Here is a 19,278-nt window from a genome sequence, read left to right as displayed (position 1 = left end):
AGCGCCAAGAGCTCCAGGCACATCCTTCGCGCCCCTCCTTCCCGCAGACGGTAATTCTGGCGGGACCTGGGCGGGCCGGTGTGGCTGCGGGGCGGGCCAGGCGCGTGCGGACCCCGCAGGCGCGACGCGGCGCGGCGAGCGGGACGCTGCCGGGGCGGGCGGGAGCGCGGCGGAGCCGGAGATTCCTGGCCGAGGGGAAAAGGGCGCCGGGAAGCAGGCTATTATGGGATGTGGGGCTCCCGGGGACGCCGGGCTCCTTACCCGCCAGTTACTGTACAGTCTCTTAACTCGCCGGTAGTACGCGTCTTTGTCCAGAGTCACAGCCATAGCCCTGGACGCCGCTTCCCGTCGGGCTCCGAGAATCACGCGAGGTCCCAGCTCCGCCACCCGCGCTCGGCCCGGAATCCCGCACTCTCTGTGACCCGGAAGTACCGACCGCACGATACTCCCTTCCGCTTCCGGGTCCCAATAGCGTCGAAGACTTTAAAAAAAAAAAAGTCCCTCGCTCGGTGGGGTGGAAGGGGAACTGAGAAAGTCGGCCAAGTGGAGAAGTCAACAGAACGCACTGTGCGGAGTCGGTTCGCGGCGGGGCAGGGGGCGCTGGGACGTCTCCCCGCCGCCGCCAGGGGCTGCCGTCACGTGACCCGCCCACTTTGAGCGCTCTCTGCGCTCCGGGCGGCGGGAGGAGGTGGGAGGGGAGCAGAAAGAGCGGGACCCGCGTGCGACCGGGCGCCAGGGAGCGGAGTTCTCTCTTTGCCCTAGGGCCGGGCTGTGAATGACAAGGGAAGGCGCTCTAACCCAAAACACTGCAAACTAGAGAAACGGAGCCCACCTTCGCGAATAAGCTACGTATTCAGGCTTCTTTTAAGAGATTGAGTGGCCAGCCTGGTCTACCGAGCGAGATCCAGGAAAGGCACAAAGCTACACAGAGAAACCTGTCTCAAAAAAAAAAAAAAAAAAGAGAGAGAGAGATTGAGTGGTAGGATGGAAGGAAAGAGATGGTTTGAGAGGTGAACTCTAGTTTTTGCCAGTGCCCTGGAGACCCAAGTTATGACAGCACTCTTTCTATCAGCCCGTACCTTTGCTGTATTGCATAAAAAGCAACACCATTCTTTGGCTTTCCCCAAGCATGGTTGTTTCAGTCAACTAAAAAAAAAAAAGGTGATTCTTGAAATTCATCCTCGTTTGTGAATGTGGAGCCCAACTCAAAACATTTACCTCTTTACCTTGGATCATTTTCCTAGCTTTAGCAAACGGGACAATCCACGATTATATATACCTTCAGAGTACAAATGATTTTTCTATTCGTGGTAACTACTGAATTGTAGGAGAGTGATGTTTAAATTATCCAACATGCTTAAAATTAGTACTTATATTGTGTTTGAGCAAACAGAACATGGGAAGAATGGAAAAGGATTAACTTAAATTTATTAATGCCAAGGGGAAGGAAGGTAACAGTTCCTGACCCTCCAGCTGCATCCACAGTTTGGCCAGGAACAGGCTCTGCCAGAGGCTCGGGCCAGCGCTACATAGTCTGTGGTTAATGGAGGTGTCTGGGGAGGGGCGAGCACACCAGCTGCTCTAGGCTCCTTTGCTTCCCCAGAAATGAGGAAGTGGTCATTTATTATTTTTAGGAGTTCCCCTGCCCACCCAATCCTCTCAAAATCGGGAGCAATCGGGTACAAGGATTTTTTTTTTCTTTCTTTTCCTTTTCACCTCCTGAAGTCTTGGGTTTCCCCATATTGTTCCCTGCCCCTCCCACATTTCGAAAGTCCAAGGGCCAGAGGAAGAGAATCCAGCAGCCACCCAGCAATGGGGACTATGCAGGGTCTTCAGTCATCAGCATCGTCACTGGAGTCTGAGTTGGCTGGCATCATAGGATCATCGATGAGTGAGAAGTCCCTTTCTGAGCTATCGTAGCCCTGAGATAAATCATCCTCTTCCTCCTCTTCTTCATCATCGTCCTCATGTTGCAGTGTTGGTAACCGCAAGGAAGTACCAGAGGTGGTAGTAGCTGGTGAAGAAGGGTAGCCAGTGGTTCTCAAGCCTGGATGGTGATGGTGGTGATGGTGGGGGTGGGGATGGTGGTGGTGATGATGAAGCATGGTGCTGGAGTCTACATGAGGGGATGCTGCTGCACCACCCATCACAAACGGCATAAAAGGCAAAGATGCAGCCGTGGCACTGCTGTGACCCAGAGATGACACAGACTGTAGGTTACTACTGCCGTGCTGAAAGGTGTTATGCAGAGATAGTGACCCAGTGCTTCCACCCTGCATTAGGGCCATCATCTTAGAAAGGTCTGGTCTTGTCCTACGGACACGTTTCTTGCTGTTCTCTGGTGCAATAGGCCCTGGCAAAACCCGGTTGAATGCAGTTTCAGCATAGTGACCCTGTGAGGTAGGAACAAAAGAAGACAATAAAAAGATGGAGGTTAAGCGTGGTGGTGGTGGTGGTGGTGGTAGTGGTGGTGGTGGTGGTGGTGGTGGTGGTGGTGGTGGTGGTGGTGGTGGTGGTGGTGGCGCACGCCTTTAATCCCAGCACTTGGTAGGCAGAGGCTCAGATCTGTGAGTTCAAAGCCAGCCTGGTCTACAGAGTGAGTTCCAGGACCCCTAGGTCTACACAGAGAAACCCTCTCTTGGGAAAAAAAAATGGAGGTAGGAGGGTCAGGAAGATAGGACTCCACCCAGAAACCTAGCTAGCTTAGAAATGCTTGCTCAGTGGTCAGATTTGGTTTCACTGGTGGTAATGGGGGGAAGGAAATGCTGTACTTAACTGGCTGAAGCATTCTGATAGAAGGTGAAATCAATAATTTGGTACTGACAACCATGTGAATCCAGGTTTTCCCCCCTTCACATGACATCATCCCTTTATCGCAGGGAACCATTTCACAAATGTTTTTTCCTTAGCCAACAAGGGGTCTGAGTAAGACAGTGAATGAATCAGTATATGCACAGAAAAATGTACTTGAGTTAGACTGACAGCAGCTTCTTGACATGATCTTATGTGAAACATGGCACAATGACATAGACATTAACAATTATCCTCTATTATCACATAGGAGCAGGGTCAGTTTAAGATTCCAAGATGATTATGGGAAACTTCTCATCAAATTTAATAAAAAATTTCCCCCATTGATTAAAAACATCTTTGGGTGTGGTGGCTCATGCCCTTTGGAGGGCAAGGCAGGAGAATTGCCAAGAGTTCAAGGATGGCTTGGAAAACAGTTATTTCTAAGCCAGCTTGGGCTACTGAGTGAGACTCTATCTCAAAAACAAAGGAAAGGACGACAAGAAGCATACACAAATAAACCTCTACAAAAAAAATAAATCTTATATCTGCTTAATTTTAAATGTTCAGCTGACATGGAAAACACCTTTTGACCCAGAAAAGTAAACATTTAACACTTATGGCATGAGTTTTCAAAATATGATTACAATAATGCCTAGACTCTTAGAGGCCTCAGTAATAATGTAACGTTAGAATCACTGCCAGTTTTACCTAAGAGATAAGAACTGTAGAACTAAGAATTATACCTGGCAAGGAGGCAAAGGTCTATAGTCCCAGCTATGAGGAGCCAGAGGGAGGAGGATTACTGTGGCCTAGGAGTTTGGAGAGAGCCTGGACAACATAGTAAGATCTATTTCTAAAGGAAGAAAAGAAAAAAAGAAAATTTTGTACTAATTATAAAATGACTTCCTATGGTGTCCTACAACCTTTTAGATGTTAATTATTATCGTATACATTTATGATGTATATGGGCATGAGAGTTTCTCAGAGCATGTATATGGCGGTCAGAGGACAATTTTATGGATTGTTCTCTCCTTCCACTGTTATCTGTGCTCTGAGGATTGAACAGGTTGTCAGGCTTAGCTTAGCAGCAAGAACTTTTACCATCAGCCCAAAGTGTTGATAGGTTAAACTGAATGCACGTGATTAAAGTTAATTCCTTTATATTTGAAAATTACTATAATAATATATGTATTACAAACTACTATATAGTATTTATTACTATACATGACAATATATAACATAAAATCACACACAATGCATAGTATTAGATACTATGTATTATATACATATATAAACTATATAGATTAACATAAGCATGATAAAAAGGAATTTACAGAGTTATATTTTGGTAGAAAAAAACAATGTACACTTAATCTACCAAATGGTCTATAAGCTTGTTATGAAATAGTCTAGTTGACTAAAATTTGTATTAATTTGAAAAATATGTTTTGGGGGCTAGAGAGATGGCTCAGTGGTTAAGAGCACTGGCTGTTCTTCCAGGACTGAGGTTGGATTCTCAGCATCCACATAGCTCACAATGATCTATAACTCTAGTCCCAGGGAATCTGACGCCCTTCTGACCTTGGAGGGCAGCAGGCATGCACATGGTACACAGACATACATGAAGACAAGCAGTTATAAAATGTGGTTTCTTGTGCTATTTCTGTTACTGACATATTATAATGATTCTGAATCTCCTGTATATTAAGAAATCCTGTAACTATTTTTCTTAGTAGCATTCACTCCAGCCAATTAATCCTATAGTATATGGAATTGTAAAACTTTGAAGATTATATATCTGATGATGTAACTCAGCAATAAAGTATTTTATCTAGCAAGTTTAAGGTACTGGGTTTAATCTTTAGTATTTACTCTAAAACATCCACTTTTTTTGAGACAGGGTCTCACTATGTGGCTCTGACTAGTCTGGAACTCTGTATAGATCAGACTGGCCTGAAACTCACAGAGATTCACTTGGGGAAATGCTGGGATTAAAGGTATGCACCACTATTCTGGACTTAAAACACTCAGCTTTTAAAGATATAAAGGACTTGCAAAAAATTCCTTAGTTATGTAGAAGGGAAGGATAAGCCTTGATACTTCTTTTAACACCAAAAGTACTACAGCTGGAAATACCAATAAAAGCACCCTGGGGAACGCAAGGCAGTTTTACTCCAAACATACAGCAGGAGGAGTCACCATCGAGCCTCTGAGAGTCTGTCAGACAGCATGAGAAAGTGCTGGAGTCTCACCTTTTTCCCATTTCTAGAGTTGGCTGGCTGTACTGGTTCCATTCCCAAACAGTTCAATTCTGTCTTATTGCTTTTTTTACATCTCTGCCACTTCTGTTTTCTACGTTCCTCCATATACTGCAATAGAAAAGAATCGGTGAGCTTAGAGGAAACTCTGTCTTTTGTTTGACAATCAACCTGTAGTCTGTAACTCAAGATTAGTCATAGTGGAAAACTGCCATTCGAGGGTTCTATCCCCCAATTGAGGGGTGGGTGGTCTATATCATAGTTTGACAGTAACACTTTCTAAACACTTAGTTTAAGAAGTCCCTGGATATTATAGTGTTTTGAATCTCAGAATGATTCTAGGAAATAACACTAGGTGTTACCATTCTTTATTTTGCAGATGCAGAAACAGTGGTATAAAATATGGCATGCTTTCTTGATCTCATACACCTAAATACCAAGAAACTTTAAACCTAGCTGGATGGAACTGCCACTCACCGCTAGAAATCGGGGATCAACAGCAAACTCTGGATGACCCTGTAACCACATCTCCAGTTCCGCCCGGCGAGGGGCCTCCTCACCCACCAGCAAAGTACCATCCACCTTATTGATGACAGGGATCCGGGTCTCCAGGTCCGGATCAAGGTGATTAGGCTCTTCCATGCATTCCACCTCCAGCTGCAAACCCAGAATCCACCCCCATGAGCACATACACTTCTTTGGAGTGGGGAGGGAAGGGAATCAGGGCCAATGGTAGTCATTAGGAAACAAATCTTTTGCTACATCAATTCTAAATGCCATCAATTACTGATGATAAAAAGACCTTATCTAGTCACAAGGTAATTTAATCATAAGGTAATCAGTCCCTACCACTTACCTCTACTAGCTTTTTCCTGTTCCCCTTCTTCTTATGGAACAGTGGATGTCCATCTCCCATTACACCATTAGCCATCAATCTGTGCTTCTGGAATGTTAACTTCAACCCTTCTTCCTATGAAGACAAGCACCCACCCACGACATCACATGAAACGTTCTTATAATAAACTGGCTAATGGTTATCCTATGGTTCAATGATGGGAAGGAAGGCTGTTTGACCAAAGAATAGAAATCAGATATACAGTGAAACCTTCTCCTTAGAAAGATTTCCTATCTTCAACTAATAGCCCCCATGCAATTTTTGTTCTTTTTTTCAAAATTACTCTTTTTTCAGATCACAATATATTCACATCATTTCCCCCTCCCTTTCCTCCTTCCACCTGGGCTGTATTCCTTTCCTTACTCTCTTTCAAATTCATGGCCTCATGTTTCATTGACTGTTGTTACATGCACATATACTGCTCCCATACTTTTCAGGGCTCACCACTTGGTACTGGATAACAGTCACTGTGTAACTAGATGGGAGGACTAACCTCTCTCCCACTCTCAACGATCTCGAGTTGTCTGTGGTTCCTTTGTCTAGGGTTGAGGCCTTGGGAGATCTCCCTCTCTCATGTTAGCATGTCTGTTTGCTATTTGGTTCATATTTAGTCAGTCACGGTGGTGAGACATTATGGTGTAGCTTCTTTTTCTTTCATTTATTTGAGACAGGGTCTCTCTATATCAGCGGTTCTCAACTTTTCTTATGCTGTGACTCTTTAATACAGTTCCTCACATTGTACTGACCTCCCCCACCATAAAATTATTTTCATTGTTACTTCGTAACTATAATTTTGCTACTGTTATGCATCGTAATATAAATATCTGTGTTTTCCAGTGGTCTTAGGCAACCCCTGTGAAAGGGTCGTTTGACCCCTCGGAGGGGTCATGACTCACAGTTAAAAACTGCTGCTCTATATAGTCCTGGCTTTCCTGGAGCTTACTGTGTGGACCAGGGTGGCCTTGAACTCACAGAGATCCTCTTGCCTCTGCCTCTTAAGTGCTGAGATTCAAGGTGTGTATCACCATGCCTAGCTAGGTGTAGCTTCAGACATTCCTAGGAGATACAATCTCAGGGAACAGTTCCCATGGCTCTTAAAATTGGCTCAATTCCTTATAGATCTATCAGCTGGGACTTAGCTCTACCCTTCTTCCCTGAGCTGATCACAATAGCTAATGTAAGTTTTAAAACTTTGATGAAACTGTTGTCCAGTATCAGCATGATAAGTCATTATGGGGTAAAAGCCTACTATTCTTACTACATACTAATTAATACACTTTTTTTTTCCCTTTGAGTAAGGTTCATAAGGATAGGTAACCAGGAGAATTGGACATCTCCATATATAAGATAAAAATCAATTTTAGTAGGAATAATTTCTTTTTGGTTTTTTTTTTTTTTTTTTTTTTTTTTTGGGTCTTTCGAGACAGGGTTTCTCTGTGTAGCTTTGCACCTCTCCTGGAACTCACTTGGTAGCCCAGGCTGGCCTCGAACTCACAGAGATCCGCCTGCCTCTGCCTCCCGAGTGCTGGGATTAAAGGCGTGCGCCACCACCGCCTGGCCTGTTTTTTGGTTTTTTGAGACAGGGTTTCTTTGTGTAGCTTTGCGCCTTTCCTGGAACTCGCTTTGTAGACCAGGCTGGTCTTGAACCCACAGAGATCCGCCTGCCTCTGCCTCCCAGCACTGGGATTAAAGGCGTGCACCACCACCACCCAGCTTCTTTTTGTTTTAATGTCTCAAATACTCAGGTGTCATTTGAACAGCATTGTCATAATCTGTTTTCATTTTTAAACAATTAGGCTCAGATCTAGAATTTAGCCTTCTAAAAGCTTTGTGTTTAGTCCCCCTGCCAAATTATAATTTCTAATTAAACAACCTATGATTTCTTTTAATTTCATTTATAGAGGTTCATCCTTCCTTTATGCCAAAGATGTTTCCTAAGTTTACTCTGATTTTCAAAGTTAGCTAACAAAAATGTGTTTAGTGACTTTTTTTTTTTGAGACAAGGTCTCACTATGTAGGATAGAACACACCATGTAGACCAGGCTAGCCTTGAATTCATAGTAATCCACTTGCCCCTGCATTCCAAGTGCTACATCTTATTAATAACATTAGTTAACACTTCCCATGTCCTCCCCCACTTCTCAATGCTGAGCTTACATCTTTGATCTGAACTGTAAACTCTTTCTCATCCATGCCTCGGCGAAGTTTGGTAAACTGGGCGGCGGCTGTGGTGACTGCAGATGCTTCTTCCTCTACCATGGAAGCTGCACTGCTACTTCGTGGTGTGGGGACTGGAGAGTCCCCATATTCTCCTGGGGTCAAAGAGGGACTGTCTAATAAATGGTTGCCAGGCCCCAAAACTCCTCCTGCTGTCATTTCCTGGCTCCGGCGGTTAGAAGGCCATTTCCCTGAGAGTACAGCCTGGCAGACGAGGTCAATGCGGTTGATCAGAACACGATCCTGAATGGCAGAAAAGAATATAACATTTGAAGAGTCTAAATACTATGCAACCCTCATCTACACTATCATGCCATTACTATTCTACCAGGTACAATGAAAAGCCAGAAAGGAGGTAATTAATACTATCACATCCTTAAATAAAGTGCAGCATTTCAAAAAAACCTGGACAACGCTAAACAAAGGAGAAACAAACGTAGCAACACAATCTCTCGTTCCCTCAGATAGCACTGCACCTGTCCTGGACTCTGCATGTGTAGATAGGAGATGTGCAGATGGTACCTTGGGCCATTCAGAGGCTCTTTGTCGTTCCTGCAGCAGCAGCAGCTCAGGGGTCATTTGTTCTCCATCTTCATTTGGAAATCCATCTTGGGACATAGTGAGGGACAGAAGGCTCTCTTCATCATAGAGCTTTGGGCGGGACCGGTCAGCAGCTAGAGATCACACAGCATGTGTGAGCAAAGATGATAGAATAATGTTAAATTGGAATGGTATTATGTGGACTAGGGCCAACAAATAATAGATGTACTCTGACATTTTATCAAGTAAAGACTCAAATCTCTCTTTAGAGGATGCGTTTTAGAAAGGGAGGCGCACAAGAGCGGCAATAGGGAGGTGGAGCCTACAGCCCGTTACATGCACTCACTTAACTTCTCTTCCTTCTCGTCCTCACTCTCGTCAGTGCTGGAGCTGGAGCTGGATGAGGATGAAGACGAAGAGGATGATGGGGACAACTTGCTCAAGTCCAGCTCAGAGTCTGACTCATCCTCATCCTCCAGTTTGACTGGTGGAACACTCCGGGGTAGAGGGGCTGTGTCCGAAGAGGCTACACGCATTTCATAGTCTTGTGGGGTGAGTCGGCTCCTAGCCACCACCTCATTCTCTAGCTTTAAAGTCAGACTCTCCAGACTGGGGACCTGGACAGCAGTCTCCTCAGGTGACTTTTCAGCAGGAGCACCTGGGCGCAGGGGCGATGGTGAGGCAGTGCGTGAGGTACACTGCTGGTGCAGCAGTGGAGTAGAGCATCGCGACAGGGATGCAGCCGATGCTCCTGCCTGGTGGTTCTGCATGTAATTCATACGGGCAGCCAGAAAAGAGAAGTCTGGGTCCTGCATGATGTTGCAGTCTGTTTGGCTCACCCCATGGCGGGCTGCCCCCCGTAGAAGCTCCCCATCATGACGAACAGGCTCCCACCATTTGGGCAATTCAAGACCTGGAGGCTGACACAATGCCAGCCGATCTTCTAAAAGGGGGTGGCATAAAACTTGTTCCCGTAAGCGCCGAAGCAATTCAATACGGTAGAGGGTCCGAGAGGCTCTCTCTTCCGTGATGGGCTCAATGAACAGATTAGGGTCTGGAGGTTCTGCAAGAGACAAAGGTGAAAAAAGAAATTAACCAAAGGCTGATCTGTTAACACCACAGGCCCATTTACCCTAGACTCTACAATCTCACCATCGCCAGCCGCTGGGGGAAGGCGGCACACTTGTCGACACATGGCCACAAAGCCATGGAAGTACTTGGTAAGACTTTCATCTGTTTTCTTGTCCAGTCGAGCAAAAGTGCGGAAGCGATCCCAGTGAAACTGCATGTTGTCGGGGTCGTACTCTACACCAAAGGTAGACACTACTCGATAGAAATCGGTCTGCTCACGCCTGGTCCATCTGTGACACGAAGAGTAAAACAACATTGATCAGAACACAGGAAAAATGATGTAGGCAAATACAATGAGTACGTTAGGCAAACCTCTCTTGTGAAGTGGAGGCCATGCAATGGGTATATACATTGGTCCCTTCGTTATCATGTCTCTGTCCATCTTTTTCTCGCTCAGTCACTGTGTTTACATCTATACTAAAACCTTTTCATAATGAATTTCATCCTCATTAATAAAATAAAGAAAAAAAGGCTGGAGAGATGGCTTAGTGGTTAAGAGTACTTGATGCTTTTGCAGAGGACCTGGGTTTGGTTCCCAGCACTCACATGGCAGTTAACAACCATCCGTAATACCAGTTTCAGGAGATCTGCCACCCCTTCTGACCTTGTCGGGCACCAGGCACACACATCACACATATACATACATGCAGGCAAAACAATCATTCCTACAAGTATAATAAAATTTTAAAAATGTTTTTTCCTGGGCATGGTGATAAAACCTTTAATCCCAGCACTCAGGAAGCAGAGGCAAGCAGACCTCTGTGAGCTCAAAGCCAGCCTGGTCTACATGGTAAGTTCCAGCTAGGGCCACATTCTCACCTCAAAAAAAAAAAAAAAGGGCTGGAGAGATAGCTCAGTGGTTAAGAGTGCTTGCTGTTCTCGCAGAGGACCTGAGTTCACTTCCCAGCACCTTTATGGAGTGGCTCACTGCTGCCTGAAACCCCTGTTCCAGGGCAACTAATATCCTCTTCTGGCCTCCATGGATAGCTACAAACAAGTAGCATTCACTCACACAGACATTTAGAAAAAAAATAATAAAGAACAAGTACACAGGACATCTTCCTATCATTTTGGTTGTTAAACCTAAGTGAATTGATTTTCTTTTAAAATGTCAGTAGTAGGGATTTCTGAACCTAAGACCCAGTACATGGAAGGTAAGGGCTGTGCTACTGAGCTATATCCCCAGCCCATAGCAAAATTCCTAAGTACTAGGTAGAGATAAAGGCAGAAAGGATGATCCTGCTCTCAGGAATTTCAAATAAGTCCTTCCCAACTCTCTGAGTACAGGGCCGGTAGCTGACGACACAGAGCTCAGCCCACATCCCGAGCTCTACTGTACCGTTGCTGTTTTTCCCGCCGTGCGATTTCTTTGAGCTTAAAGGCTGCTTCACAGCGTCGGCGTCTCCGGTCCCCACGTTCCGCAGCCTCTATCTTCATTTGTTCTCTCTTGTAGCTGCGCTGATAGGCTGTTACTAGGCGGCGAAGCCTAGCGGTTAGGGCCGAGCCGGGAGGCCAGAATAAATGCCCTGGCTGTTGAGTCACCTGGGCTGTGGGAAACAAAGCAGAGTGAATAAAGTACAGAAAGAAGAGGAGAAATGATACTTGTATTTCCACCATAAAAGGGTAAAGCTTTTAGATATCCCACATAAAACAGAAGTTAGTCAATATAATCCCCCAACCTAACCCTTACAAAAACAGACTGTTTGATCTAGAATTTACCTTCATCTCCATCAATGACTGAGATCTCCTCATCCATCATCATCAGAGGATCACCCTAGAGAAGGAGATCCACCCCACAGGATGGAGAGGGAAGTGAAAGGGGAGAAGTTGGCATTCTGAAATCACTTTCTTGTATATGTTCTTCCGGGTCACCAAGGGATAAGAAAAATTTCTAATGAAAGGAACTCTCACAGAAATTTGGAAGCAACCAAAGAAAAGAACAAGTAGAAGCTGAGCAGTTAGTTCTTAGTAACAGTGAGATTCCGGGACTTGGGAATTTGTTCAATAACATCTACCATCACCCAGTTCGGATCCCACTCCTCTACAAAAGCATCTGAAGCATGACTTAAGCTGGCACTGTCATCCTTGGCATTAATAGTTTACATTCCTTTATTCTGAGATTAATTCATTTTTATTATATGTGTATGCGTGTTTTGCTTGCATGTTGTCTGTGCACCGTGTGTGTGCCTGGTGCCTGTGCAGACCAGGAAAGGGCATCACATCCTCTGGAACTGGAGTTACAGACAGTTGGGAGGCTCCATGTGGGTGCTGGGAATCAAACCTGGGTCCCTAAAGAGCAGTCAGAGCTCTTTACCCATTGCACCATCTCTCCAGCCCTTGTAGTTTACATTCTTATAGTTTATTTATTTTCCATATACACACATATTTTAGTATAACACACTTCAAGTATAATTAGAATAATATACTTCAAAGTTCAGAGAATGAGATAAGATAAAAAGATTTACTAATAGATAAAAGCTAGACTCAAAAGAATTTCTTACCTCATCATCTGGGTCTTTTGGGGGACCCTGGAGTGGTTTATATTCAGGATCTTCACAATCCTTATCGAAGTCAATCCTAGAATTATCCAGAAACAAAGAAGAAAAGATAATAATATATATTTTATCACTAGGAGATCTGGCTGAACAAGTAAGCTGGCAAAGACTACTCTTTGATCTCAAGCTTTTGGGAATGGGGGCCAGGCTCCAAGCTGCAGTTATGTTAAGAAATGGTCCGAGGGAACAAATAATTCTAAGCTAACAAAGTACATATCAAAACTGCCTGACTTTGAAAAACAAAACACTTTTATCCATTTTTTTGGATTTTTTTTATGTGTATGGGTGTTTTAACTGCATGCATGCCTGTGCATTATGTGAGGTGTACCTGGTGCACACAGGATTGAGTTATAGAAGGTGGTGAGCCTCCACATGGGTACTGGGACTGAACCTGGGACCTCTAGAAGAGCAGCCAGTGTTCCTGACTGCCGAGCCACCACCTCTCTATCTTTCTAGTCCTAACTTTTGGGGAAAAGTTTGCTAACTGTTGCTCAGGCTAGTCTTAAACTGTGAGACTCAACAATCTTTCTGCTTCCAGCCTCCAGCCTCCCTGCCATCACAACTAGCAGCAAGTCAAATACTTTGATCCACACTTCCTTTTTCTTTACTCCTTTTTATTGTTTAATTACTTTCTCTCCTCCTTCACAACTATTTACCAGTTATTAATTTTGCATGGTTTGTGGTTTTGTCTTGTTTTTTATTTATTTTATGTGTATGTGTGAGTGCCTGAAGAATGTATGTTTGTGCACTATGTGCACGCCTGTTGTTGGGATGGATGTTGAATCCTTTAGAACTGAAGCTTCAGGCAATTGTGAGCTGCCATGTGAGTACTGGAAACTAAAACTGCACCCCCTGAAAGAGCTGAAAGTGCTCTTAAGTACAGAGCACCGGTGTTGGCTAGTTTTATGTCAACTTGACACAAGCTAGGGTCACCTGAGAGGAGGGAACCTCAATTGAGAAAATGTCTATATAAGATTGGGCTGTAGGCAAGTCACTAATTTTTTAAATTAGTAATTGAATGGGGGCGAGCCCAGTCCATTGTGAGTGGACTGTCTCCAGGATCCTGCTCTGTTTGAGTTCCTGCCCTCACTGCTTTTGAGGATGAACTGTTATATGGAACCGTGAGTGAAATAAACTTTCCTCCCTAAGTTGCTCTTGGTCATGGTATTTCATCAAAGCAACAGTAACCCCACTAAGACACCATGTCTCCACCTCTCCACACACTGTTCATATTTTAAAAATGTATTAATTTTTACTACTTTGCTCTTGAGCAGAAGGTGACAGAATGATTCACAATGAACACATTTCTTTTGTTGGTCCTATGCCAACCAAAGTGCAGATGTGGCCACCAACAGTCTTGGTCACGCAGAAATTTTAGGCAGCCCTTGACAAAACCCATCATTGCTAAATGTCCCTCAGGTCTCCACATGAGAAGTTTTGTTAAACTCACTGGCACCCAAACCAGGGCAACACTGCCCTACCTGGTGACTCAGTATTAGCATGGCAACTCATCATCGGGACATGTCCCCAGGCAAAATACCTTGGGGAATGACAAGTCAGGGCTAAAACTGTCTAAACCTCTGCCACATAAGTAACCTATGAGAACTGCCTATTATTTTTCAATAGACTTAGTTTATCTTCCCAGTTACTACAGCTATACCGAGATCATTGTATAAGCCTCTGGGAAGAACACAGATGTTACACTTGTAGTTACAGTAATGTGTGATTAAGGCCAGTGTCGAGTCCAAACTGCTGGTCCTATTCTTACTAAGAACTTATCACACATGAGTATAACCACCATTAAGAATCCCAATGATGCACTGGGTATGGTGGTGCACACTTTTACTCCCAGGCACTCGGGAGGGAGGGGCAGGTGAATCTTTGAATTTGAGATGAGCCTGGTCTACACGCAGCCAGAGAGACCTGAAACTCTGTGAGACCCTGTCTCAAAATAAATAAATAAATAAATAAATAAATAAATAAATAAATAAATAAAGCAAAACAAAAAGGAATCCTACTTAATTCAGTCAAGGCAGAGTTAGGTACTATCAGTACAAGCAACACAGAGAGATATGGAAATGAGAAAGGGCAACACCAGTGCTCACCCTTCCACCAGGTCGGAGAAGTTATCGAGCACTCTGTGTTCTGCTGCAATGGCTTTGTCATCCGGCCTGCCAGCCTTTTCCAAGAAGCACAAGGCTGGGTCTGCCCTCATGGTATTATATTTTTCATAGCCTAGAAGAACAAGGACCACAGATTGAAGAAATTCAAAGGTTCACTTGTCTCTACTTATATACTGTTAGAATCATTAGAATACATGGGCTGCTTCGCTCAAAATAAAAAATATAAACAAACCTGGACAGGTATTAATACCACTGTATTTATAATTTTTGTAGTTTTCATCTAGTGATTGACTATAATTTAAGAAATAACATCTTAAGGTGACTGGTTTATAGAGTCATTTAACTGATAATCTTTAGATTCTTAGTACAGAAATGAAGAAAGTAGCCTAATAATTTATGGATTTTGTCACACATTCTCAAATGTAGAACAAGAAACATACCTGAAAGTAAAAAGATACTCAGTGAGTACTTATACTGAACTCTAAACCTCTGTGCCTTACTAGTAAATCAAATGCCCACTTATTTTCCTTCTTTCTTTCCCTTCCTTCCTTCCTTTCTTCCTTTCTTTTTCTTTTGAGATAGGATCTCTTTGTGTAGCCCTGCCTGTCTTTGCATTCCAAGTGCATGGATTAAAAGCCATGCCTGGCTTGCTCACAACTTTTCTTAGACTGTTACAGTTCTCAAAAACATGTACATTAAGTACCTTTATTTTAGGAAGTAAACAGAAAGAGTATGTTTAAAAAGTACATTCCAATACATCAAAGGATAAAGCTAATGTTTACTGATTCCAATGCCTAGAATTTCTTATTAGGCAAAAACTGCTACCTCAGATATTTAGATAAATAGGTTCATTTGAGCATGCCATAAGAAAAGTCACTGATGGGCTGGAGAGATCTTCTGGCATGCAGGCATACATGCAGACAGAACACTGTATACATAATGAATAAATTACTCTTTAAAAAAAAAAAGAAATATCACTGATATTAAGTACAGTTATTATTAACAGAACTTGACATATATTACTTACTGAACTATTTCTTACTCAAACATAAAATTTCTGGTGATGAATTACCGCAAGCACTAAATGTATTATCTCTTGACACACATCTTTCATAGAAAAGCAACATCTGAGACAGTACCTACCATGCTTAAAGACGCCAATGAGCAAGGATTTGTCAGCTTCACTATCCCACCATGTTGTTGGAACCTCCAGCTGATCCACTACTGGGAACCATATGTCAATCTCACTAAATGTATAAGTCAGTAAAGCAATGTTAGAAACAGAAGTGGTAATTCTTTGAAAGATCATTATAGGTTGCTTGCTTTATCCACTACTTTAAATGCTTATGCTTCTGGCCATATTTCTATGAACTTGTGCTAAATACAAGATTAAAGGCCTGATTATAGAGATTTTTAATTATCAGATATCTCAAAGACTATATCTCTAGACTATTCTAGAAAGAAGTAAGCAAACCAGTCACTCCTGGAGAAAGAAAGGAAATAAAATAAAAGAATGAATAAATAAAAAGAGAGGCTGGCAAGGTGGCTCAGTAGGTGAAGGCGCTTGCTACCAAGCCTGACAACCTGAGTTCAATCCCTGGAACCCACACAGGAGAGGAGCTACCCTAGCCACTTGTCTTCTTCGTGCCACAAGCATGTCATGGCATGTCCCTGTCCTCCGTACAACACAAAATAACAGGTAGGTAGTAGGTAGGGAGAGAGGTAGATGTTGATAGACAGACGAATAAATGTTAAATAAAGGAACTTTACCTCGCAATGGCACCCCCTAACACCTTCTCTGCTTGGTCTCCAATAACTTCCTGCCTCAGATAGTACAGCATCCGGACTCTCAACAGTACCCTAGAAGGGAGAAAGAGACACTTTAGCAACAATGTAGCAAGCCTCTCTGCGGACTTATCTGAATAGCACTCTTACTTGTTACACTGATGTTTCAAGTGCTTCTTATAACTCTCATCTTGGAACAGAGTATCAGGGTTATATTTCCGGATCCAGTCTGCCTTATGAATGTCAAAAGTACTTTGTGACTTTACTTTTTTCCCCTTACGCCCACGGGGCACAGGGATAGACAGACCTGGGAAAGGGGAGACATCAAAGACTTGGATTGAGAAAAACCCTTACACCTGAAAAGGACTAGATACCCTATAGAAAGATGAAAGGGTAGGAGTTGGTAATTACCTGAATGATTCTGCAATTCTTTTGTCTTGCCATTTTCAGCAGGGCTAATCAAGTCCCAAATGAAGCTTTTGATATTTTCATCCCCACGATAGTGTAGAAGACAGTATACGAGGATGGCACGGCATATTGTCTCCACATCTCTTTCAGTCATACGTCGCTTAAAGCGTCCATGAGACAAAATATCTTGCCAGCGTCCCCAACTAACAAAACAGAAAAGGCAACAACACAATTATTTTTTGGAAAGATTCAAATTTAGCAATATTCCTCTGGCTCCCAGAATTGCCATCTCCCCCAAAAGTTGAAAACAAACAGAAACTCCCTCAAAGGTAGTGTTTCTATGTGATGCTTCTTGGCCACATACTGTAATCTGAAAGGCAGCAGGGAGTCAGGAGTCATTCAGCTCACAGGTGTTCTACTACTCATGACAAGTTGCATTCTTACCCATATACTAGGAGATGTTTTTCCACCCGAAAGCAGTCAGTGCGCCCATAGGTGTGATGCCGGTCATGTCTCCGGGAGCGCGGCCGCTCATCATCCTCACTTTCCAAGTCAGAAAACTCAACCAGGTCATCATCTTTCAGAGTGCTGAAGTGTCGAGTCTGTTTCCGCACTCGAGGTGTGTCAATCACCAAGTTATTCTATACAGAGAACAAGAGATAGTTCTATGATCTGTTCACAGGAAGAGTGAAGACACCTAAGGATTGACATAATCTTGAATGTAAGTCATGAAAGTACTCAGATTTTAGAGCATGTAAAACAATCTACAAGGTGACGGGCAGTGGTGGCGCACGCCTTTAATCCCAGCACTCGGGAGGCAGAGCCAGGTGAGTTTGAGGCCAGCCTGGTCTACAGAGCGAGATCCAGGGCAGACACCAAAAAACTACACAGAGAAACCCTGTCTCAAAAAACAAAAACAAAAACAAAAACAAAAACAAAAACACACACACACACAAAAACAAAACAAAACAAAAACACAAAAACAATCAAAAACACAAAAACAATCTACAAGGCTCAGGAAGAGAAAGGTGGTCGACATCTATGGTGGTTTAAATATGAATGGCCCCATAGGCTCATAGATTAAAATGCTTGGTCACCAGGGAGTGGCACTATTAGAAGGATCAGAATATGTGGCCTTGCTGGAATAGGTGTGGCCTTGCTGGAGGATGTGTGTCACTTGGAGTGGGCTTTAAGGTTTCAAAAGCTCAAGCCAGGCCCGGTGCCTCTTTCTTCCTGCTGACTTTGGATCTTAGATGAAGGACTCTGAGCTACCACGTCTGCATGTGTACCACCATGCTTCCTGCCATGACAATAATGGACTAAACCTCTGAAACTATAAGCAAGCACCAATCAAATGCTTTCCTTTGTAAGAGTTACCATGGTCATGGTATCTCTTCACAGCGATAGAGCAATGACTGAAACAACATCTAAGTATTTCTAGAGGGTATCCTGGGTAGAGAAAGTTTCTATAACCTTTGTATATAATATTCTACCATAAGCTTCAACTAGCATTAAAGAGTTGGACTACTAAAGAGTGGGAATACTTTGTCTTCTGCAGTAAACCCCCTGCAAAGGAGAGGTGAGCTCACCTTGCTATTCAGCAGATCCATGTCTAGGTCTGCCTTTTTGGCCCATTTTTGCCAAAAGTTTGGATCATCCAGGGAAATATCTGTCCTATTTTCAGAAGCAACGAAGCTTGCCTAGGGAGAAACAAAGGCAGAATAAAGTTAACTGCAATGCTTTTATACACAAAGGGAAATGAACAAGTATTTAAAAACACTTAAATGCTGGAGATTGCTGTCTCCAGCTATGTCCGCCCACTAGGATCTGCCACAGACAGAACGTGCCTTAGCAAAGGTAGACCCTTTCCCTTCAGACTCAATAGTAATGGTTGTAGTCCGCCTCAGCAAGATCTGATCTATGTCCTCTTCACAAAACTTAGACCCCTCATCGTCTTCCTCCATTATGGCAGCATATGCACCTTTCCTTAAGAGATCTTCAATCTCTTTCTTGGAGAACTGTTGAATCTGAAAAAAACAAGACAAAGATAAACATCCTACAAAAAGAATACTCTTGACATATAATTGTACTGTAAAACTAATCATCAATACAGTTCCTGGTGACTTGCACTTGACTTCCAGAACCCACATAACGGTGGAAGGAGAACTGACTCCACAGGCTGTCCTCCGACTGCTATATGCACATGCACATATGCACACATACACACATCCTCTAAAATGATCACGTTTTAGCTCCCTTTATTACTACGACCCACCAAAAACTTATCTACAGACTCACTCCAGTGATGTTGCCATCCCGACCACTCATGGACTGAAGCACAGCCTTATCCAATCCCAACTTGAGGCTAGCTTTATCAAACATCTCTCTCTCATAGGAATTACGAGTGATGAGTCGGTAAACCTTCACAGCTTTGCTCTGTCCAATTCGATGACACCGTGCCTGGGCCTGGTTAAAAAGAGAACAAAGATACATAATATCAAGCCATGAAAGCAACTCAAAAATCAAAAAAAACTGGGGTCAGCAAACTTGTTTTGTTTTTGTTTTTGTTTTTT

At 43.3% G+C, this 19,278-nt stretch overlaps 2 protein-coding genes and 1 non-coding gene across 3 annotated transcripts in view; all 3 read right to left on the bottom strand.

The window, feature by feature from the left end:
* Supt16h (SPT16 homolog, facilitates chromatin remodeling subunit) overlaps positions 1–437 on the bottom strand; it is a 37,040-nt gene extending 36,603 nt beyond the window's left edge. Inside the window, exon 1 of the mRNA XM_059273669.1 lies at positions 262–437. Coding sequence (XP_059129652.1) covers positions 262–327 — 66 coding nt within the window. The 5' untranslated portion in view covers positions 328–437. The remainder of the gene's footprint in view (positions 1–261) is intronic.
* A 973-nt stretch (positions 438–1,410) lies between these two features.
* The window catches only part of Chd8 (chromodomain helicase DNA binding protein 8), a 56,131-nt gene continuing 38,263 nt past the window's right edge, over positions 1,411–19,278 (bottom strand). The window contains 20 exon segments of the mRNA XM_059273673.1: positions 1,411–2,393; positions 5,046–5,162; positions 5,529–5,708; positions 5,908–6,021; positions 8,104–8,406; positions 8,686–8,837; positions 9,050–9,766; positions 9,856–10,064; positions 11,174–11,381; positions 11,554–11,608; positions 12,336–12,411; positions 14,495–14,624; positions 15,656–15,759; positions 16,283–16,372; positions 16,448–16,604; positions 16,709–16,908; positions 17,150–17,346; positions 18,295–18,405; positions 18,553–18,732; positions 19,004–19,171. Of these exon segments, the coding sequence (XP_059129656.1) occupies positions 1,833–2,393; positions 5,046–5,162; positions 5,529–5,708; positions 5,908–6,021; positions 8,104–8,406; positions 8,686–8,837; positions 9,050–9,766; positions 9,856–10,064; positions 11,174–11,381; positions 11,554–11,608; positions 12,336–12,411; positions 14,495–14,624; positions 15,656–15,759; positions 16,283–16,372; positions 16,448–16,604; positions 16,709–16,908; positions 17,150–17,346; positions 18,295–18,405; positions 18,553–18,732; positions 19,004–19,171 (4,029 nt within the window). The 3' untranslated portion in view covers positions 1,411–1,832.
* Positions 13,800–13,909, bottom strand: LOC131920202 (small nucleolar RNA U6-53/MBII-28). Its single transcript, XR_009381548.1, has one exon. It is a non-coding gene; the product is annotated as a small nucleolar RNA U6-53/MBII-28 (small nucleolar RNA).

The sequence above is a fragment of the Peromyscus eremicus genome, chromosome 9, assembly GCF_949786415.1.
Source record: "Peromyscus eremicus chromosome 9, PerEre_H2_v1, whole genome shotgun sequence".
In the NCBI taxonomy this organism is placed as follows: Eukaryota; Metazoa; Chordata; class Mammalia; order Rodentia; family Cricetidae; genus Peromyscus; species Peromyscus eremicus.
Note: the sequence above shows the minus strand (reverse complement) of the source record. Positions and strands in the feature narration are given on the sequence as shown.